Source organism: Tachysurus vachellii, chromosome 5 (genome assembly GCF_030014155.1).
Source record: "Tachysurus vachellii isolate PV-2020 chromosome 5, HZAU_Pvac_v1, whole genome shotgun sequence".
Classification (NCBI taxonomy): Eukaryota; Metazoa; Chordata; class Actinopteri; order Siluriformes; family Bagridae; genus Tachysurus; species Tachysurus vachellii.
In genome coordinates, this window is record NC_083464.1 from 20057722 (window position 1) to 20079953 (window position 22232).

General features: G+C 40.2%; 1 protein-coding gene across 4 annotated transcripts in view; it reads right to left on the reverse strand.

Moving 5' to 3' along the window:
- The window catches only part of ptk2ab (protein tyrosine kinase 2ab), a 63426-nt gene that overhangs the window by 35795 nt on the left and 5399 nt on the right, over window positions 1–22232 (reverse strand). For 3 of the 4 annotated variants that reach the window (XM_060870290.1, XM_060870288.1, XM_060870289.1), the window contains exons 2-4: window positions 17534–17560; window positions 7291–7520; window positions 3723–3889 (exon numbers count right to left, since the gene is read on the reverse strand). In XM_060870290.1, the coding sequence (XP_060726273.1) occupies window positions 3723–3889; window positions 7291–7488 (365 nt within the window). In that variant the 5' untranslated portion in view covers window positions 7489–7520; window positions 17534–17560. Of the gene's footprint in view, window positions 1–3722; window positions 3890–7290; window positions 7521–9838; window positions 10076–17533; window positions 17561–22232 lie in introns of those variants that run through there. The other variant, XM_060870292.1, reaches the window with a different exon arrangement.

Sequence of the window (22232 nt, forward strand, 5' to 3'; positions counted from 1 at the left end):
TAATGTGACCCTAAAATCAAACGAACAAGTCAAACAATAGTATTGAGAGCATGCTGAAGTGCAGAAAAATTAAAGCAGCTACTGAAAATAAATTAAGTAATGAGCTTTTGACCATGTTGATGTCAGGTTTTCAGTATGTGGGAGGAAACAGGAAAACCTTGAGGAAAGAACATGTGAAACTACACACTATTGCTGGGCGTTAAAACGATAACGATATGTATCGTGATAGACACGTGATCGATATCAATAAAAAATGTGTTCGATAAAACGTTCAATATTTTTTATTCTTCGTTGGAAGAAAACAGAGGTTGCGAAGCAAGTTTGTTTGCATTAACAAAGGCACTCACTCTCTGGTAACCTAGCAACGTAGGGAGTGACACACTAACAGCCAATCATGTAACAGTATCATGTTTGGTTGCACCATATCGTTGTCTCGTGCTGGTCTGCTGGATTCCTCTTCAGTAACTGGCAACTGATGAGCAGAAAATGAGCGCCGCAGCAAGCGAGGAAATTGTAAATAATAGAGGAAAAGTCGGCTACTTTTTCATATTTCTGCAGGTTTTATATTTCAAACAATGTTACTGTACTGTATCAGGTTTGTTTATATTACAGATGTATCTCAGTCCACATATTTTAAAACACTTTATTCACCAGAAGGTGAACAGCTAGTGAACTTCCTAGCACTAAACTTGCACTAAATTCTCAGGTTTCTCTATGTTTATATTTAACACTTTGCACTATTTTATTACACTTTATTAAGCATTTCTTGCATTTTCTTTCATTTTGCACCTTAAATGTTAAGAGATAATTGTTAAGTCTTCATTGTGACTTTAGACCTATGTTTACATTTTAATTATTTGCCATGATTGTTGACATTTCTGTCTTAATAACTTAAGGGAAAAAATATTTTTAAATAAAAATGTTTAAATGTAATATATTTATCTCCTGGTCCTTATTTTAAATGGGTCATAAAAAATATCAACAATTATCGACATCCACCGATATGAAACACTGATATCATGATACAGTTTTCAGCCATATCGCCCAGCCCTACTACACACATAGATTAATCTGAGCCAAGGACAGTACTGGGGGAACTGTGAGGCAGCAATGCTACCTGCTGTGTCACAACACTGCCCGAGACTGCATTTGGAGCAAGACAGACTGAAAGCTGTAAAGTGCTGGCAGTAAATCAGAAGCTAGCTCACACTAAAATCTTTGGCATGAATGACTAAACTGTCCATTCAGTAAAAACGGCTAAACAAATTACACATCGAGGAAGGATTTTCTAAGCATCATAAATGGAGCAAAAACAATACTTCAATTGGCGTGGACCATTTCATTTATCTTCATTTAACCTTCACAGAACACAATGTTGAACAATGTCTCTTTATACCAACAGGTAATCATGCATGGTGTACAACTAAAGATTAGACTGTCATGATTCAGCCCGGACTTTTGGCCATGTGCTATTGTTGTCGTCACATGTCTGCCCCGCCTTCGTCTGCTCCTCCCTGTCACCATACCTGCTCCTCATTGTCATCAGTGTCTTTTTTATATTTAAGTGAGCCACGTTGCCGATGGCAGCGCGCAATCATTAGTTACGTGTACCCCTCGTCATGTTTAGTCATTGTTAAATGTCGTCATTAGTATTGTTTCAGTTATCGTCTTTCTGTCTATGTCTTCCTCATTTATTAAACCCCCGTCATCTGAAGCTATCCTGCGTACGGGTCTGTCTCCTTCCATCCAGGTTGTGACATAGACTCGGTGCTCTTCTGTATTGTATTTGCAGAAGTTTTGACCTAATATGAAAAGGTCCAATCAAAACAGCGAAAGATTTCCAAAAAGAAGATACTGAGCTCTAGTAGGATGCCACGTTAGGTAGACAAGAGGACAAGTCTCTAGCCTGGGAGTTTGGGACGAGCTGATTTTTTTTGTTGGAGTTCATTTTCATTTTTTCGTGCGTAGATGCAAATAGTTTTAACAAGCAGACATTTGCAAAGCAGAGGTTTTCATTTGGGATGTGCAGTCCCTTACTAAAGTATTTGAATAGAAATTCTGACACTAATTAAAATGAGACTACAGATCGGATTTTCAGCTTTCATTTACATCTAGAGGTGTTAAATAACAAGAAACCAGAAACAAGAGCCCACTTCTGAAGCACAGTGGAGGTGATGTCTTGGGCTTGCATGGCTGCTTCTGGAACAGTCTGAATCTTTATTGATGATGTAACTCATGATGGAAGCAGCAGAATAAATTCAGAAGACTACATTCTGTCTGCCAATTTACAGACAAATACATCCAATCTAATACATCTAATCTAAGTTCATATGGCAAGAGAATAAGACAAAACACAATGCCAACACAACAAAGGATTTCATCCTGGCCAAAAAGCTGAATGTTTGAGAGTGGCCATGTCAATCACCAGACCTTCATGCCACTGAGCTGTATTTCACCTCCTGAAGAGGAAGGGAGCAATGCACAACTGAAACAAGCTGTGGTAAAAGCCAAGAGAAGCATGATAAAAGAAGGCAACAGTATGGTGATGTCAGTGAGTCACCAGTTTGATGCAGTTACTGCAAGCAAGGGATATGCAACCAAATATTGTGCTATTTATTGATTTTTTTTTTTTTCTCACCTAAAAGCTGTCATCTGCCACCAAAGATGGGTTCTACAGTATGTAACAAATCTAGATGTAAATATCTGAACATGAAAACCTAAATTCTGATCCGTCTTCTTATGCTCATCTTGTGTTCTCGGTCAGAAAACAGGTGCCTTCACTGAGTGGAAATCAGACCCAAATGCAGGGATGGTAGGTAACAAGGGTTTTATTAAAAGAAACTAGTCCGACCAAACACAGGGAAATATAATAGAAGAAAAATAAACTACTAAAACAAGACACTACAAAAGCAAATATAACTGCATAAAACGGGGAAACATATCCAAAAAACAGGAGGCATGCAACAACAAGGACACAGCAGCAAGCAAAAAAAATAAATAAAATTAAATAAAATTAAATAAATAAATAAAAAAGATGCAGGACCACAGGAATAAATAGGGAGGTTAATTGGGAAGACATGAGGAACAGGTGTGCAGAGGTGGGAACAGGTAAAGTATGGGGCAAACACTTTGAAAACAAAACAAAAACAAAGACACATATCACAAGACAAACAAAGCCTACCAGAAAGTCCCCCTGGTGTTCAGGCATGGCATAGTCCATGAACTGACCTTGGTGTGCCAATACTTTTGGAGGGATGTGTTACCTTTTGATCCCCTGTTTTAAAAAGCCTCATGCAGAAATGGACTTCATACAGATTACACATGGCCGCTCCTAAGAGCCGAAAGGGATTAATACTTTTAACAGACAGACAAGGGCAACCTCGGCTGCTGAATAAGAACTCGAATAAGAATTTGTTTCCATGCTTTTTTTGTCAAGGTTTCTATAGTGTATTCAGCTCTGCGAGGCTTTGTTTTGATAGACAGATCATCTGAATTGCAGTGAAAAGCTAGTTAATTTTCAGCAGGCACTGAGAAAATCTCCAATAGACGTCGATTCATACATAGCATTAGAGCAGCTGAAAGTCAAGGGTATTTTAGACTGGGTATTACTGATCATGACACTAATGAAACTTGCTTAAGCGAAGCACACACACACACACATACCACACAAATCGTCTGCATGTAAAATGCATCGAGGCAGCAGCAGTGAAGTGCTGACTCACCTCCACTCATCCTGTGGGTGGCGGCGCTCATATCGCTCCCTCACGTGCGAGACGCCCATGTCCGGGTGGAGCCAGTGAATCTCGCCTGTTTTCAGATGGCTGAGCCGCAAGCCAAAACATGCAACACACCTCACCTTGTGGATGTCCACAATCTTTTGGATGATCCCCTAAAAATAAAAGGGTTAAAATATGGCAAGCTGAATTCAAATGTTCTGTATTTTAATATATTCAGTGAAAGCGGAGACGGGAGAAAATAGTAATCCGCATCATACTGATTAACATTTGAGAGCATGTGAGCAAGACAAGTGTCACAGAGTATGAGAGAGAGATGTGTGACAGAGAGAGAGAGAGAGAGAGAGAGAAAAAGAAGGTGAGCTGGTGACTAATCATCTTTACGATGCATGATGTGTGTGTGTGGTTTTTTAAGATACAGTGCTTGCCTGTGTACCTTTATTGTGATGGGGAAAAGAAAGCAATGTGAAGTATCAACTAACCTGCTTAGCTAGTTATCCAGATGGATTATGGTCAGTAATGAAGACCAAACACACTGATTTGATTATGACAATGAGAAGATTGTTTGTCTTTACTGTAGCTTTGGAGATGGAAAAAGGGAGAGAAGTGTTGCTGCTGATGTGCAGAGGTGACATTTTTACAGAACAGAACGGGGGCACAGAAGCCTTTATTATCGCCACATATACATTACAGCACAGTGGAATTCTTTTCTTCACATACCCCAACTAAGGAGGTTGGGGTCAGAGTGCAGGGGCAGCTATGATACAGCGCCCCTGGAGCAGGGAGGGTTGAGGGCCTTGCTCAAGGGCCCAGCAATGGCAGCTTGGCTGTGCTGGGCCTTGAACCCTGATCCTCAGATCAACAACCCAGAGCCTTAACCAGTCGAGCCACAACTGCCCCAGTCGAGCCACAACTGCCCCGGTCGAGCCACAACTGCCCCAGTCGAGCCACAACTGCCCTTTTAGAACATTTTCCTGATAAAGAATTGTCTCATGAGGTAGATTTACAGCAGAAACATCTTGGAAAATGGGTTTTCCCATTCGCTGAACTCTATCACTTACATCATGTGAATCAATTAAAACATGAAGGCTGATTATAACAGAAACCGAAGTGAAAATATCCTGCACATCCTTCTCAATCACACGCCTCGATCCCTCGCTGTGCTCCTCCTCCCTTCACTCTTCCCTGTGGAAACCTCGACTTTCAGTCACATGTTAATTCATAATGCCGCGTTGTAGCTGAGGACCGAAGTGAGGGAACAACCAGGCTAACACTCATGACTGTGTTAATGAGCAGTATGTGAACCTGTTCTAGAAAACTAATTTACATGGTACAGATTCGATCGATAACGTGATTTTTAACTAAAGGAACACTTGTCAGATCTAATTTGTTACATGTACAGCATTTGGCAGACGTCCTCATCCACAGCAACTTACATTTTTATCTCTTTTTTTATACCACTGAGCAAATCATGTGATCTAGTCAACACTAGTGAAAACATTTTGAAGTGATTTGCTCATTTTGGGGGCTAGTTTTAGAGACAGACGTATACCTATGTGATGTTAATTTCAGGAATATCAAATAAAATGTATACCTGCACTGATGAAGTTGTTACTAATCGAGTTCCAAGTTATAAAACTATGGAGTTTGTTATTGTCAGGAACCAAACAGTAACCAGCTCTGAAACCTAAAACATGTTTGTGTATGAAATTATAGTAAAGCCATTTACAGTAAATTGTAAAAATGTAAAATTGAACAAATAAAATGATCTGCAGAACGTAGATTAAAGGTGGGGTGCACAATGTTTGAAAAATGCTTCAGTCGGGCCGACAAACAAAACAAACGTGAAGCCAATGAGCCGAAAGGGGCGTGTCTTGTCAATATGCGGCGGAGAGAGTGTTCAGTGCGCATGTTCAGTGCGCATGTCTGACATTAGCCGAAAGTGACTGAAACATTGACATGGCGGATACCTGCCGTTCCCTCTGCCACAGGTTCACGTCTTCCACGTGAAAACGCTAAACGCTAAACCTTTCACGGTACAACACACAGTACTACAAAAACACAGTTGACCTGTATTACCATAGTATTACTCATTGAGTTCATTTATTGAGATAAATATCCAGTCGGCCAGCTGCCTTAAAAGGTTCCGTCATAACAGTTGCCTGGGTTACGTATGTATGTGTGGGGCGGAGCTATCAAAACAGGGGTGACACCCATTTGGGTTAGGGGCGTGTTTGTTTTGGTGATTTCAAATGTCAACATTGGCTTTCAAACATCGTGCACCCCACCTTTAATGTGCAGAACTTAGATTAAAGGGACATGATTCATTCCTGTGCCCCAGTATGACTCAAACTCTATACAGGCTCCTGCCTGACAGTACATCCGCAGTTACAGTAGGACCAATGTAGAAAATATTGAGAACGAAAGAGTCGTCACACAGCAGTGGTCACCTTGCGTCTGCTTCCCATTAAAAATAATATGCACTTGCTTTTGAGAAATAAAAAAAAAGTTTAAGAAGCGTGAAAGGGTTTTACAGTTTTGTTATCTATAGAATCAGCAGGTTAACAACTGTCAGGGTTTCAAATAGATGTTTGCTTCTCCCTCTGCTACTCTGAGCAGGAGTATATAATCTACACAGATTTAAGTTATATTTAAATGTACTTTATTAGGATATACAGTGGGCATGCAGGTCACCCTCAGAAGCACTCCTGCGATGACGAGTTACAAGCTCAACACATGTTTGGTTAATAATTTACTGCAACATCATTGCCGATTTTGGCCACATTGTTTAGGCAGAGTTTTACAGGACAGATGTGCTTCTTTCGTCTTCAAGAAAAGAAGAACCAGCACTACATGGCAGAGAGGAAGAGAATTTTCTGCGTAAAAAATCTTGACACACAGATGAAACTTCTGATGCGATGTAAAAGATAGTACACTCGCTCAGAGCAATTATTACGCCTTTATAATTAGAACAGACACCAGAATCTCATGCTGTGCTGTTCTCTCTGAATCAGAAAACTGTTCATAAAACACATTTGTTTTTACTGTATACTGTATACTACTGAAGCAGACACCTTCCATCAGAATCAGAACGTGGTTGTTGGTTCCAAGCAAGAAATAAGAAGAGAAGTAATTCAGGTCCAAGGGGCTTCATTTTTTTGCGGTGACTGTTGTTTACTGGATGTTTGGTTCTTTATTGCATCATTCTGAGTAAACTCTAGAGATTTTGCATGTGAAAAATACCAGCTCAAATACTCAAACCAGTCTGTCTAGCACCAACAATCATGACACGGTCAAAATCACCAAGATGACATTTTTCCCCTGGTTCTGGGATCTCCATGATTGTATGCACTTCACTGCTGATACGCGAATGTGTAGGTGTTCAAGTGTTCCTAATAAAGTGCTCACAAACAGGACGGTAAATCATGGATTTGTCAGTGAAGTTTCTGTTAACGCTTAAGATATAAAATGAACAATTTTCTGCCAAAACCCTTGTAGTGTTTTTACATATTTATTAAGGATAAATATTTTTCATCAGTTCCGCTAATTCACACACCTTGATATCAGTGGAATCTCCGTGTCTGATGTTGCTGGCCCATGTGGAGGGTTCGCTGCTGTTTTCAAAATAGTGGAAGACTTTGAGCACACGTTCCAGCGTCCCGGGCGGCCGCTCCATCCCTCCACTGAAGCGTGGTTTCACCCCCTGACTCAGGCCATGGTTATTTATATTAGGGTCCGGATATCCTGTTGCCATGCCGTTGGGAGATGCTAGGTGTCTGTCATATTCTGCAGGGAAAATAGAAATAGCAAGCTTAAAATTCAGACTGAGAATGCAATCATTTTTATGCAACGATTTTCACTTTCAGTAAGGTAGAGATGATTAAAGATGGATACCACAACAATGCTGCCATACTTTTTCTCAAAAGCAGTCTAATCAAGTTTCCATAAGAACACCCACGTTACCTTTCATTACTTTTCTCTAGTGACGAGAATCAAAAGTGTCGGTCAACATCATACACAGCAGAGGTGGGAGTAAGTCACACATGTACAAGTCACAAGTAAGTCTCAAGTCATGAATGTCAAGGCCAAGTCAAGTCGAGTCTTTTTTAATATTTGTCAAGCAAGTCTCAAGTCTCAAATTTGCGACTTAAGTCTGACCCGAGTCAAGTCGAGTCCCCCATCTCTGAATCATTTAACTCAAGTCCGAGTCAAGTCTCAAGTCATGAATGTCAAGACAAAGTCAAGTCGAGTCTTTTTTAAATATTTGTCTCAAGTCTCAAATTTGCGACTTAAGTCTGACTCGAGTCAAGTCATATGACTCGAGTCCCCCATCTCTGATACACAGCCACAAGCTGTCAATATTTCTGCAGTGTGGAAGACAAGTATGTGATCTGGAGCTGTGTAGAAGCTACATTTGATCCTATACCACACACGGCTGACCTTATACCCTTTACAGATTGCAATCAGGACTGAATTAGAAGAGGGAAAGTCACAAGTGAGTTCGAATCAGAGCTGGATGAATGGAGCTCAGAGGTTCGGAGAGGAAGCGAGGAAACATGCCAAGACAGCAGCACTCCATCAGACCGCCAGCCTCCACTGACAGGACAGCTGTGTGGCCTTGAGACATGGCTGTAGTGCCAGTGCTGTTAGACTCCATTAAAACACAAGCCACGATCACTGTATAAAATGCTTGAAGGATTTCTGTTAGAACGTCATTATCAAATCTCAAAATGAATGAATTAAAAATGAATTTTAAACATTAAAATAATGTCAAATTGGACCTAATGTGGTATATCAGTGGAATAAAGAGCTCTATGACAATTAAATAGCCAAAATATTATAGTGCACATTTAAATAATGAGCAGGATCGAACCAGGTACCCTGGAGCTGTGCGGCTTCCTGTTGTGCCAGTGTGCTATAATTATTTTATTATTTCAATGACAATTACGAGTGACCTGAAATGTGCCTTGACATTTAAAGCTACAGGGCTGCATTTAGAGTTGCTCAGATGAACAGCAATATTTATATGGAGACTGTAATAATTAGATGTTTATTTATTTCAGTCTTCTTTTTTTCATTTTTAATTCAAATTGAAAGCTCTCGAGTGTCACAACAGAAAAGTGTTCGCTTTATTGTCCAGACATCATGAAACTCTATGGACAGATGACACAGCAGAATTGGCGACAGTCTCTGTGTGGAAGGGAGGCACTCCTTTATTCCCTGTCAGTCCCTGTCATTACTCTCTTCTCTGTCTTCTCTAGTCTGGTACCTAGACGGTGGAATGAACTTCCTCTAGATTTCCCAACAGCTGAGTCACTCGCTGGCTTCAAACGATAGGTGATCTGCCTTTTCCTGAAATAATTAAACTAGCACTTTTCTATTTGTTTATTTAAGATAATGTTTCTGTGCTCTATTTCCTTCCAGGGTTTTAGCCTCATGTGTGACCTTTGTGTGTGACCTATTGAACCAGTACTGATGTATTCATTGATAGACATTTTCACATTCTGCCAAATGCAGAAAATGTAAATGTAATCACGGCGACATTTGCAAATTACATGCACCTATTGAGCTCTTGTATGTGGACGACAGCAGAAAGCACCTAATTACGAGTGTTACGCTGCCCTGTGATGCAGAATAAGCAGCAGTTCAAAAAATGAGTTTGGATGTCTCAGAGGAAGCCTTCACCTTCCTTCCTCCCTGGTCTATAGCTGTCATACAATAGAAGAGAGCTGGCTGGTGGGTGGGAATTGGCAAGTGATTAAACTGGGAATTAAAAAAGAAAAACAAACAGGAGGGGAGTAATGCTGGATTAGTAATTACCTAAGAATATAAATCAGGCTGCTGTGGAATCTGACAATGTCATACATTTCTACAATATGCTAGATTTTTTTAAATAATTTTTATAAAATGACAAACTGTCATAAAACGTACTGCTTACGACAAAGATGAAAAAATCGCCCTGAACGAATATCAAACCTACGAGTTACCTCACAACTCAGAAAGTGAAATATGTCGAGAAATATGAGTACAGATTAAAGCCAGCAGAAAAATCAAGAGATGTAAGAAGATTATGTCTGTCTTTTAGCTTGCAGTCCTTTGCTTACCTTTTCTGCCGAAAGGCCAGCACGTACACGCCAGAGCTGCGTTGACCAGTGCAGGACAACAGCAATATGAACACGTGAACACTCAGGCAAACTCCTAAATCTCAGAGTACACATCTACCTCACTGTGCACACAATCACAACGAGCACGGGTTAATTTTGTACTAGTCTCTCCTAAACTATTCCTTAGCCTCTGAAACACATACACACACGCACACACATAGTCCCACGCTTTTTGAAAAACACACAGGCAAACATTTCCGTATTTCCTTTACCGTGACGTCACATCCTGCTTATCACAATGCACTTTGGCAGAGTGAAGCTCCAGCGAGTCACTATGGATATCCAGTTCCTGTCTGTACATCCCCACAGACACAGAGAGCACACACTCCCCTTCCTGAGCCTGAAGTGGCTGAACATACGGCAAAGTGCTCTCTGCGTCAATACCTGCTTAGGGCTCAACATCATTGACCGGCATTCTTTCCTGAGCAACGAGCACCTTAGGACAGATGTTTAGATTCTAGCACACCAGGATTATTCAGTCAACAACTTCCAGCTTGAATGCAAACACTCACTCAGTCATTTTCTACCGCTTATCCGAACTACCTCGGGTCACGGGGAGCCTGTGCCTATCTCAGGCGTCATCGGGTATCAAGGCAGGATACACCCTGGACGGAGTGCCACCCCATCATAGGGCACACTGAATACAAACAACAACCACATTTTTGTCACAAATCTTTTAAATCCATAATTTGTTGGACTCGCGTATTACTCACTACTACAAGAGCTTGATGAAGCAGCTTGCACCATGATGAGTCTGTATTTCCACAAGTGCAAGTTCTTTCCAAAAAGTACACACATCAAAGTAACCAACATGCAATAGCAAAGAATTTCCAAAACGACAACAATTCCTCAAAGAACAGTGAAGAAGGTGCAGAAATATAATAACTCAAATATCAATCTCTGATCTTGTCCCCCACTTTAAGCAGTATACTAACAATGCAGTGATTATGGTGTTACTCTTCATGTTATCCCTGTCTCTAGGCTTTCAGACCCTGCTTTGGAGATTATTGACAGAACCCAGCTCTCTGCTCAGTGCTCTACCAGCCGCTGTCAATATGCCTGAGTCATGATGCCAAAGTACTGTAGACCTTTCTCGCCTTCCCTGTCTTCAAAGTTCTCTCAAATACTCGGTGGAAATAAACTCCTGTTCGTTAAGTCCCTTTAAGCTCTCCTAAAGACCCCCTGTTCTTTGAGGTGTGGAACAGCTTCAAGGATTAGCCATGACTCAACATTTAAACACCATATCAAATTAATGAAAGAAGCTTTAAATCCCATACGTTAGCACTTAGCACTGAGAATTATAATTAGCTGAGGTGGAAAAACCTCACGAGAGTAACCCAAGGGACAAGACAGAGAATTTGCTAATATTCATAACCCGAGATTTCACACATATCCTGAGATTTCACACACTGCTGAATTTAGGTTGACCTCTGTGCTCCTCATAGAAACTGTTGATTAGAATTCTGATTATCCATTGAAATCTATTGAACTATATTAGTAGGTGTCTCTCCACGCATCAGTGTCCATGCTATGCTGAGAACGGTTCATTAGCTGATTCATTTCTGACCTCTGGTGTCCTTCTTCCAAATGTACAGTCAGTATTTGTTGCTCCAGTTTACCTGCCTCCAGTTTCCTTCTTCATACACAAGCTTCTAACTGTTGAGTTTTGTTTCTGTTTGGCACATTTATTGTTGTTTATTAATGTTCTTCCTTATGTCTATTCGCTTGGAATGTAAAGAATTATTATTATTGATGTTATTATTACATCAGAAGCATTATGACTTAAAAAAGAATGACTGACAGACATTATAAACCCACTTCAATTTCATTTGGTAAGTGAAGGATCCCTCATCCTGTGGGAAAATTGAACGTAACTTGAAACCAAGATTAGCTCCAGGCTAACAAACCCCCAACAGTTAGTGGACAAATGAACAAGCATGCTCTAAAAAAAAACTTGCCTCTGAATTCATACAAAGAAATGTATGTTCCTGTTCTTGTATATTAAAACATTTGGACAACACAGATTCCGTTTTGTTTGTTTGGTTGTTTTTATGCCAAGAACCGCATATTTCCTGCTGAACAACTTCTAAAAGCTACCAGTCAGCATTAACAACCTTAACTCAGAGACCTGCTTCTTTCACAAGGTAACGACAGAACGAGAGATGGGATCCAGCTTTTTTTCACTACTAAGCAACATATGGGACTATCTGTCTGTCTGTCTATCTGTCTGTCTGTCTGTGTGAATCGACCAGGGATCCATCCCCCTCTCCCTCTCGACAGAAACTTGCATAATCTCAGGTTTCCGCATTAAGCACTGCCCCAAACGTTTTATAGCTCTGTGTCTTTTCCCCCTATATTCAAACAACCAGAGCTTTAAATTTTGTCATTTTGTTTCCCCACTTTTTCACTCATTACTGTGTTACAACAACAGAAAACCAGGTGTTATCAAACAGCATACGAGCAGACAGATCTGGAGTCATCTGTGTGTACATGGGTATTCTCTGAAATAAAGGTCTTCCAGGAACTTCACACAGCGAATGATCACTCTTCACAGAACAACACAAACCCAATCGCTCCCAACGTCTCTACCAGTCCTATGTATGTGTTCAAAACACTGTTCGAGACTGTAGGAGTGATTGCGTTCAGTTTATACGCACACAAATTATCTAAATACGTAACTGAAAAGGTTGGAAATGCTGTGAATGGCCCGGTCCAGCACTACAGAGAAGGCTTTTGAAATGTCTGTGACTTCTGCATTGTTGACACAAGCTTTAGTGAGACAGTTTGCATATATGGTCACGTGAGCTTATAAAAGACACAAACAAACATTCGGGAAATAAGATACTTCGGACATGTAGGTATTATGGAGTTGTGAGGTCAAGAATGAAAAATATTTAATAAAAATTGTTTGTAAAAACCACTTTAGGTCCAGTCTTGTGAGCCGTCCTGTGTAGCTAAGCCTCAGGTTTTTAGTGGTGTTTAGAGCAGCGCTCTCGACCAGGTTACCTGCTCCTGTGGGTTTGGTCACTCGAATGACGTGCAGATGGAGGACTGCTGCTCAGTAATCCAGGAAATGCAGCCAAACACAAAGACCTTGTGGAATCTGTTCTGCATGGTTCAGTTCATAGAGACCAAGCTAGAGTACTACATTTCTGTAAGTGCTTCTATACACCAGAACTGAATTATTATTCCCTATTCACTATAAGATTATTACACCTATTTCTTGCTCTACTGGCAGATCATTTTGCTGACTGTCAGCATTTTTTTCTAGAAAGAAGAAAGAAGCATTTGCCAGTAAAAATAGCACTCAACATGCCTTTAATAGTCTTATTTGTTTTGTTATAGTCAGAATAGGAAATACGCGATAAATTAACTATATTCATGATTTTTTTCACTTGGCAAGATACCAGTTTTTGCAGTGCATGCCTCTCCAACAACCTAATTGAAATGAAGATTAGCTTGCTAACAAAAAACTTCATGTCTTGGTGTTAAACCTGGCTTGCATGGTGATCAAGTGACTTGCACGTGGCCTTGTGGCTCAATCCAGACTTTCACCTACTTTGGTTAACCAAATGATTGACCTTGCCATGTTCCATGAGGGGGAACCTCCTAAGCATTCCTTGTTGTGTCCCACATGCCCTACAGCACTGGACCAGATGGCAGAATTTCTATCATGAGAACATTACTCTCCTGCCAAGATTAAAAAGGACACATGGAGGTCCACTGACTAAACAAAAACTGGCCCACTAAGTGATGGACATTGGCCTACTGGCAGGTCAAGTAACCTGCCCCTATCCTGACATTTTAGCCTAGAATGGGTATTAATTTGAGGGTATTACTGTGTTCTAAACGCTGTATGCCTGCTTCTCCATGAGCATCTCTGGGCACCTTCTGTACTTGTTCTCCAATAAAACTACTAGACCTAAAGTAGAACTAGCTCAGATGCTACAAGAGAAATGATGGATTTATGACAACAGCAGTTAAACAAAACACTACATCAGTCACTTTGTCACATATGCTATGACCTTCTTGATATGCATACTGAGTCTCGGCATACGTATTAATTAGGACTTGGCAGAGTAATGGATGTGACATGGCTGCAGTCCTTCTCAAACTGTCACACATCTGTGGGGTAAACTCATACGAAACAAGCAACTGAATAAATCATTAAATCTGAGAATAAATAATTCCCTCCAGCCGGACTTTAGCTTTACTGATGGGACAAAAAGTCTGAGTGGATGATTGTTGCTGGGACATCCTTCATATCTGCGAACCATCAAATATTCATCGGTGAGCTAATAACCTACATTTATCTCTCACACATTTCACTACCGAAGTAATGAAGCAGTTCTGTGAAAGGTTACTGATAAATCTCAGAGATGATCTCAGACTCTCTCTGATCATTACACACAGTTTAATGAGGTCAAGCAAACACTATGTAAGACACCACATACTGCACACCTACAGTACGTTGTCTTCTACTCTCTATTTGTCCTATGTACCATCTTACTCTGGAGTGGAACAACCTACATTGGGCAGTTTTAGTAGGGGGGTAACACTAAATGAGTGTGAACCATTTTTCAGAAAGACTCATGCTTAAGAATCAGAGCACTGTCTTCAGCCCAAAAAGTTCACTTTCTATAAAATAATTTTACATGCTTATAAAACATGTCAAACGAACACATGCTTAAACAGGATCTGTGCCACTAAAGCACTGTACATCTCAGTGGATGCAAGTATGCTTCAAGCATCATACAGCTACATACACCTAGAGAGCTACAATATACAGGTAACGTACTTGGCAGAGGAGACGTGTAAGAGTAGACGCAGGCTCTGCGAGCCCAGCACAGCGGAAAGGGGCTACATCCGCTGTTCTCCATACGCTCGCCTCTTCCTCCTGCTCCTCCTCCTGGTTCTCTCTCCCAGGCCCAGCGGCTCTGCGGCTCCCCCTCACACACATGGGGAGCAGGGGGCCGCCCGGGCCCACCTTGGCCCTCTATGACCTCTGTACTGCCAGCGGCACAGTGAGGAGGTGTGGCCGCCTGTTAACCAAGTAACCCTGATCGACACTGGCACAGAATAATCCCGGCAGGTGTAACGAGATGAGAACAGGCCGATAGAGAAATCGATATTGCTAGAGGAGAACAAACTGAATCGTCTGAAGCACTATGTGCATAGTGAGCCAGTAAATCCAACAGAATTAAACCAGTGGTACTTTAAAAAAAAAAGCCAATACAGAAACAGGAAAAAAAATCCCCAAGCTATGAAATGCAGGTTCCAGAAGGACACCTTGTATAGCTGTCCTTTCAGAGATGATATCCAGAATGAAAAGGAAAGCAACGCTGCAGTGTGTGTGTGTGTGTGTGCCGTGTGAGCATTTGAGCACGACTTGGAAAGAGAAAAAGAGAGGAATGGAGCCGGTGAGAAAGGGAGGGGTGTGAAACGTAAGACAGGGTGAATCAAATCAGGGCAGCTGAAAAAGGGGGAGGAGCTTCCTAACCAATATACTAATTCTTTTCATCAAACTCTTTTAACATTCTCTCAGCTTGAATGTTTTCAAACAGCACAAAATAAAGCCCAGAGGCTACAGATCAGGTTTGATGAGTGCACTTCACCGCTCATCAGCACAATGGCAGCCAAACAAATGCACAGAGATCTTACGAACAGTATAAGATATTCAGCTATACGGAAATATATTATTCAACTTTTAATATTAATGCAACAACAAATACTTAGTGCTCCACATTTCCCCAAAGGTTATAGGTCAACTTATTGTGACAGGAAGCAGTTGGAGCCTGAAATGATGCATGTCACTTACTGCATGATTTATTTAGTGCTTTATTGAATTTATGTTGGCGGACGTAGAACTTTTGTAACAAATAACTACAATATATTTAAAAAAAAAAACAAAGCGTGTGTCCGTAAGGAAAAAAGTAAGTAATACTAAGTAATATTATCATTACTTAAGTAAAATTAAAGTACTTTTTCTGTGGCTTAAGTTCAAATGAAATCAGTTCTGGTCCATTATCATATGCAATATACTGACTACAGTCATTAGTGAGTAGAGAAAATAGGATTGCACTGAAGGAGCTTAAATCAAAATAGACACTTTACTGGCTTGGTGTTGAAAGGTACTATCTACTACGACAGTGGACTAACATTAAAGACAATTAAATGCAGATCACTTGCTAATTGCTGTTTGTTTAACGTTTTGTGTACAGAATAAATAATCCCCTTATTACAGAGGAAGAAAGTTGTCTGAAGAGTTTGTGGGAATCAAAGCAAATCATAAAGTTTCTCCACTAAATGATACCTTCAGAGCAGAGTTTAAAAAACTGGTAGTACACAACAACATTTCTCTGGTCACTACAGAACAATCACAAAGTCCAATCAGCCAAGACATGTTTGGTGTCTGACATTCATTGTTGACATACACTTTTTTACAGTTTTATTCTGAAGTACTGAACTCTCAAACATCTACATGGGAAGTATGAATCAGAACAGTGACCTATCATGCAGCTATCAAATAAATCAAACAGTCTACGATGAGACCTGGAATGAGAGGATTCTCATGCTGTTATTTACACTCAATACCTCTTGGCAGAGGCGAAAAAGTGATGAAGGCAGATGAACTAATCAATTAATTATATCAGTGGTTCTTAAAGTCTGGTCCGGGGACCTCCAGTGGTCACTGAAGTACATCAAGGGGGTCTTTTTCACAACCAGCAACAACCATTCACAAGTTTTTATATTGAGTTCTTATACTAATAACTCCTTTTACCTGGTTATTGCAACAGGATTAATTGAAAAACCTGAGAAAAATGAGTATACAGATAAATAAGGTCAAGATGAAACTAATATACTCTGTTGGTGGAGAGTTCATGATTAGAAAGATTTATGGCTCCAGAAAAATAGACATGTTGCATGCATTTAATAAACGTCATTAAATAAATCTGTACTGAGAGGGTCATGGACTTGAATTTACACTTAAGGCACTTCCTGGCTACAAAACGTCTGAAAACCTGTGCAGTGGTTAAATGAATTAGTTTGAGATATGTGCCCCCTCACTGCTTTCTGATTAATGTGACACACAAAAGAAATAGCACATAACAGACCATGCTGCTATATGAAAATGATGCATGCTGGGGTGGTGTGATGTGGCCCAATGCGTTATTTCTACAGTAATATTTAAAGTCGAGAATTCAGTCACATTGGAGTTTGAACTAATATTCCAACCTGTTACATAACAGAATATCTCCCACTCTATTCATGTCTGTGTTTCTTTCTTTTGTGACCTTGGTCTTAAAGCCTGGTCCCTGCAAGAGTAGTGGTTTGATCCCCACATTAGAGACCAGATAGTTTCTTTTCCTGCTACCCAAACCCTCCCCCAAGAACTGCACCGGCTCAAATATCAGCTCGGAAAAGCCATTATGTGCTCAATACTGGTCTTTATTGGCAAAGTACGGCCTCACATAAAAAAAAAACTCCCTATGTCTGAAATGTCCCTCTTGTTCTTCCTCCCTTTCCACATTTGAAATCTGTGTCCACATTCAGTCAAAGCATCAAAGTGAGTGCAAGCTATGGATGCAGTGATCACTTTCCAACACTGTAGGGATAGTTTAGATATTTGCTTACCTCCGTAGTACGAAATCCTGGCAATATCTGCAAGAAAAAAGAGAGAAAAAGAAACCAGTCACACACCAGTATTTACAACACCAGGACTACACAGCATCCATTTAAGGCAGTGTGGTGTACCCGAGTGTGTACTGGGAGCAGAGCAGTAACAGACCGGACATTCACCAGACTGGTGAATTGTCTGAGAAGAGAGAGCCCTCTAGCTGCACAGACTGTCAGAGCTGCAGAGCTAATGCACACTAAATCATCAAAATAGACACTAAACCTGAAATATTAAAACAGTTCACAAGTGCAGAGGCCGCAATCTGTCACTTAAATGAGGCAGATTAATGTAGAACAAATGCCTTTGTTTAGTTTTTCCTCCCAAAGAAAGTTGTGCTTTCAGGAGACGAACTTCATTACAACTAACTACTAAATTCTTGTTTAGTAAACACTAATACAGTAGTATAAGCATTAGTCTATCATTTTCTTCTTTTATATGTGTCACACAAAGTTTATGAATAAAAGAGGAACATATATGAGTGAGGTCAGAACGGCTGATCGTTTTCTGTTAAATAATACAACACAGCAGAACATGACAGTATTTACTGCTGAACTTCTACATTTCTCAGTGAAAGCCACATCCTCACTCAGACTTACTTTTTTTAGCGTTTTAGAGTTTGCTGTGGGATGTGGTAGCCTAGTGGTTAAGGTGTTGGACTACCAATGGGAAGGTTGTGAGTTTGATTCCTACGTCTACCAAGCTGGGTCCACTGCTGGGCCCCTGAACAAGGCTCTTAACCCTCAATTGCTCAGTTGTATAAAAAAACAGATAAAAATGTAAGTCGCTCTGGATAACGGCGTCTGATAAATGCTGTAAATGTACACATGTAAACTTCAGGATTTACTCTGCGGCTGAGACACAGTGCTACTGCGAATCAAAGTCCATTTTGGGGTCCTGTAAGCTGCATCCTATCAGAATTTTCCATGATCAGTCTCATTCCTTATACTGTGGGTCTGTCATAATGAATGACACACATTCAGTTCTGAGCCAGTGGTGATCCTACACCTCATTCACATGCAGAAGAGACGGACATCTGTGGATTTCAGGTAACGCTCGTCCTGTAATAATGGCAGTAGCAGAAAATACCTTGGAAAGGGTTATGAGCCTGTGAAACACTTACTGTAACACCACTCTATATACGCTGAATAAACACCAACACCATAAACACTGCTCTACAATTTCCCATGTATGTTAATTCATTGGCACGAGGACGAGGGCTAACAATTTCCAAAGCTAAATATCTATGATCCTATGAGAAAGAGAGAGAAAGAGAGAGAGAGAGAGAGAGAGAGAGAGAGAGAGAGAGAGAGAGAGAGCATATATCTCATATCGTCGCTGTCGGGCCGAAACCTTTTTTTTTTTCACATATCGATGCTATTGGTCAGTCCCCACGTGGGTCTGTTATTTTTACTGTCATTAACCAATCTAAAGTCTTGAAAATAGCTTGAGCGCAAATCTCATAACTCCATTGGACACTTCAACTGTCCACCTCTTCCTCACTCTGCGGGAGAGATTCGTGGCATATTTCTCCTTAATAAGAGTCGCAACGAATCAACACATCTTCTGAGGTAAATGTCTTCAAAACACTGGGCTCAAAGAAAAAAAAAATCTTGACCCCAGCTAGTTCTGTTGCTTGTCTGAGGACAGGAATTTAGCAGAAGACAATCCACTGCAACGCGGACTAAACCCTGTGCACTGCAGATAAGGTACGGCGTTTTTTTTCATTTCCTGAAAAATAACGGTTTTGGAGATACGAGGATTCCGCCTGACAGCGACGATATATCAAATATCTTCAGAAATTAAAGATCGATCCCACATCCTATATAGTTAGACAATAAGAATTATTAAGTGCATCTCTTGTTTTCGATTACAGCATGAAAAAATAACTCACACACAGACCTGTGCTTGGTTTTCTTTATGACTGAGTAATAGAGATGTGGAAGCTCAACGGTTATGGCTTTGGATTACCGATCGGTCATGAGTTCGAATCCCAGCTCCTGAGCAAGGCCCTTAACCCTCAAATGCTCAGTTGTATAAATTGAAATAAAATGTAAGTAACTCCGGATAAAGGTGTCTGCTAAATTCTGTAAATGTAAATGAGTAATAAGCAAGTATAGACATCCAATGTGGTTTAAATGTTCAAGTCAAATCAATCCACGGATATAATGGTGAGATTAGCACAAGGCAATGTAGCTTTAATTTAGTTCTATCCCAACTAAGACTAATCCAAGTGACACAAAGAAACAGACACAACAAATCAATCAAGAACATTCAGCTGGGTAGCTCTGGAATATAGACAGTTTACATCTGTAACTGCTTTACTTTACTACACACTCTATCCTACAGAATGTTTTGTGTTTATTAGGGATGGAAGTGAATACAATTCAATTGGGGTTTTGTATTTTTTAGGGATGCAATTACATACAAAAACATGATTCCTAACATTATTCACGATGAGAAGATAAGCACAAACGGAATGAATCGGACTAGAAGAGTAGAGGCGTCATCTCGCTAAACCATGACAGAAAAAGCAGTTTGTATTGGAGAGAAGTCAGATATAAAGCTAAAAATAAGCATCATTCGTTCTCGCTAACTAATGGCCTGATCTGAGCTGCGGTGGTTTAAATTAGGCTACTAGATTGTTTATACTTTAGGAAAAATCTCCAACTAAATTTCTTACATTTGTTGTAATATTGCTGTGGGTACAAACATAATTACTGCATCAGCGAAATGAAAATAAAAACCAACATGAGATCATTTATTAGTGGTCGAGACTGAGGAACTGTGAGTACTGACATTCTACCAGCTTTATTCAACACTGTTTTTGGGGAATGTCGGTAGGTGTCGTATTTAATTGAGACACCTCTGTTGTTTATATTTGAAGTGCTTCCTGATGCCTGAAGAAGACTTGAGGACTACTTTAAAGGTGTACATTGTGCAATATATATGACTTACGTGTAGAAATATCTATGAACTAGTCATTATTCAACACCTTAGTCGTCTGTTAGAGCGTGTGAGTTTTTTACAGCAACACTGCAGGGTTTATTGCTGCTCTCCATATACATTATTATAAGTCTTGCTGAGGTCGGAAATATCCGAGAGAAAGACAGATTTATATTCTTACTTTGAGCACCAGGTGCTTTAGACGCGTATTCGAAACACTCAAATTGTACCTTAATGCTACAAATCCTACAATTTTACACATAGACACACTGAGCATACTGAGGTCTACAGAGGGGAAACGCATCATTATCTGTAGAGATCGTTCTGTCAGCATGAACTGAGAGGGAGAGGGAATAGACGGCTGGGTCTCATACCACACCATGACCATGACTAACTGGACTGTACTCTACAGCAGCAAAGAGTAAAGGAGGTAGTTAAGAACTGATCAACTCGATCTAATCTCTTCTTTGTTGTGAGTGGTTCTCAATCAAAAAGGGGTACAACTGTAAACTAAACACCATAATTATTTAATAAACCCTTAAAAGGACTATAGACAGACCAAATATATGTGTATACTGTACCTTGTATGTAAACACCTGACCGTCACACCCAAATTTTGCTCAGTGTCACACTCATATTCTCACTGGAGATAAAGGATGTCTGTCACACTACACAAGGTTAGGTACTTATTTACTTTTCGTGTGTATAACTGACCAAGATAAAGAGGACTGGAGAAGTACATTAATCAAATGTGCTGTATACACAAGCAGTTCATCAACTGAAATTCCTCTCACATTTACATTTACGGCCGACGCACTTACATTTTGATACAAATGAGCAACTATGGGGTGAGGGCCTTGCTCAGGGGCCCAAATGTTGCAGTTTGTTGGTGCTGTGACTCGAACTCACAACCTTCCCATTGGTAGTACAACACCTTAACCACTAGCTTATTACATCCCCACTCTCAGGAGTTGTTTGTGTAGAAGTGTGCACATCAATGATCAAATAATCTTATGTCGTGTCATTAGTCAGTTATTCCAGAGATAACCGACTACCCGGTTGTGAACTCATACTGGGTCACAACAGAAAAGAAGGCTTCGCAGGTGGAGGCATAAACACATTTTTGTAATAGTTTGGGTTGAAATATGACTAATGATATTAAGCTTGTTCACAGACAAGACCAAATGGGAATGGCTTCTCTGTTGTGATGAGATCTTGCTGCTCCATGTGAAGCTCTACCAAAACTGTCTGCAACTGGGAGCAGGTCTTTGGCCATAGCTATTTTCCAACATGATGACAGATGTGTTTTTAAACTCCTTCCAATTCAAGTCTGACAGCTCTGGGAGTGACTAACTGTGAATTATTAATACAGGAATGCCAGCATGACACATCTTTGACACATCTCCCCTGGCTGAATAGTCAGGTATGGACTTTAAATAAATGTTGTTAAATACATTTTTTTCAGGTTCATCTATCACCTCACCAAAGGAAGTACAGGGAACAGGAAGTAAATGGAACAAGTGAAAGCACGTCAGCGTATGTCTCAATAGCCAGCAGCCGACTCAGTCACATATAACTCTATGGAATGTAAAGACTTTCCTTTATAACAACGTTATATTAATATTCTCAAATCTTAAATTCAGGGGCTGTACAGGAGTAAAAAGGTGGATATACAGCATTAAAGATGATTCTTATTTGGTTTAATCCGCAAAA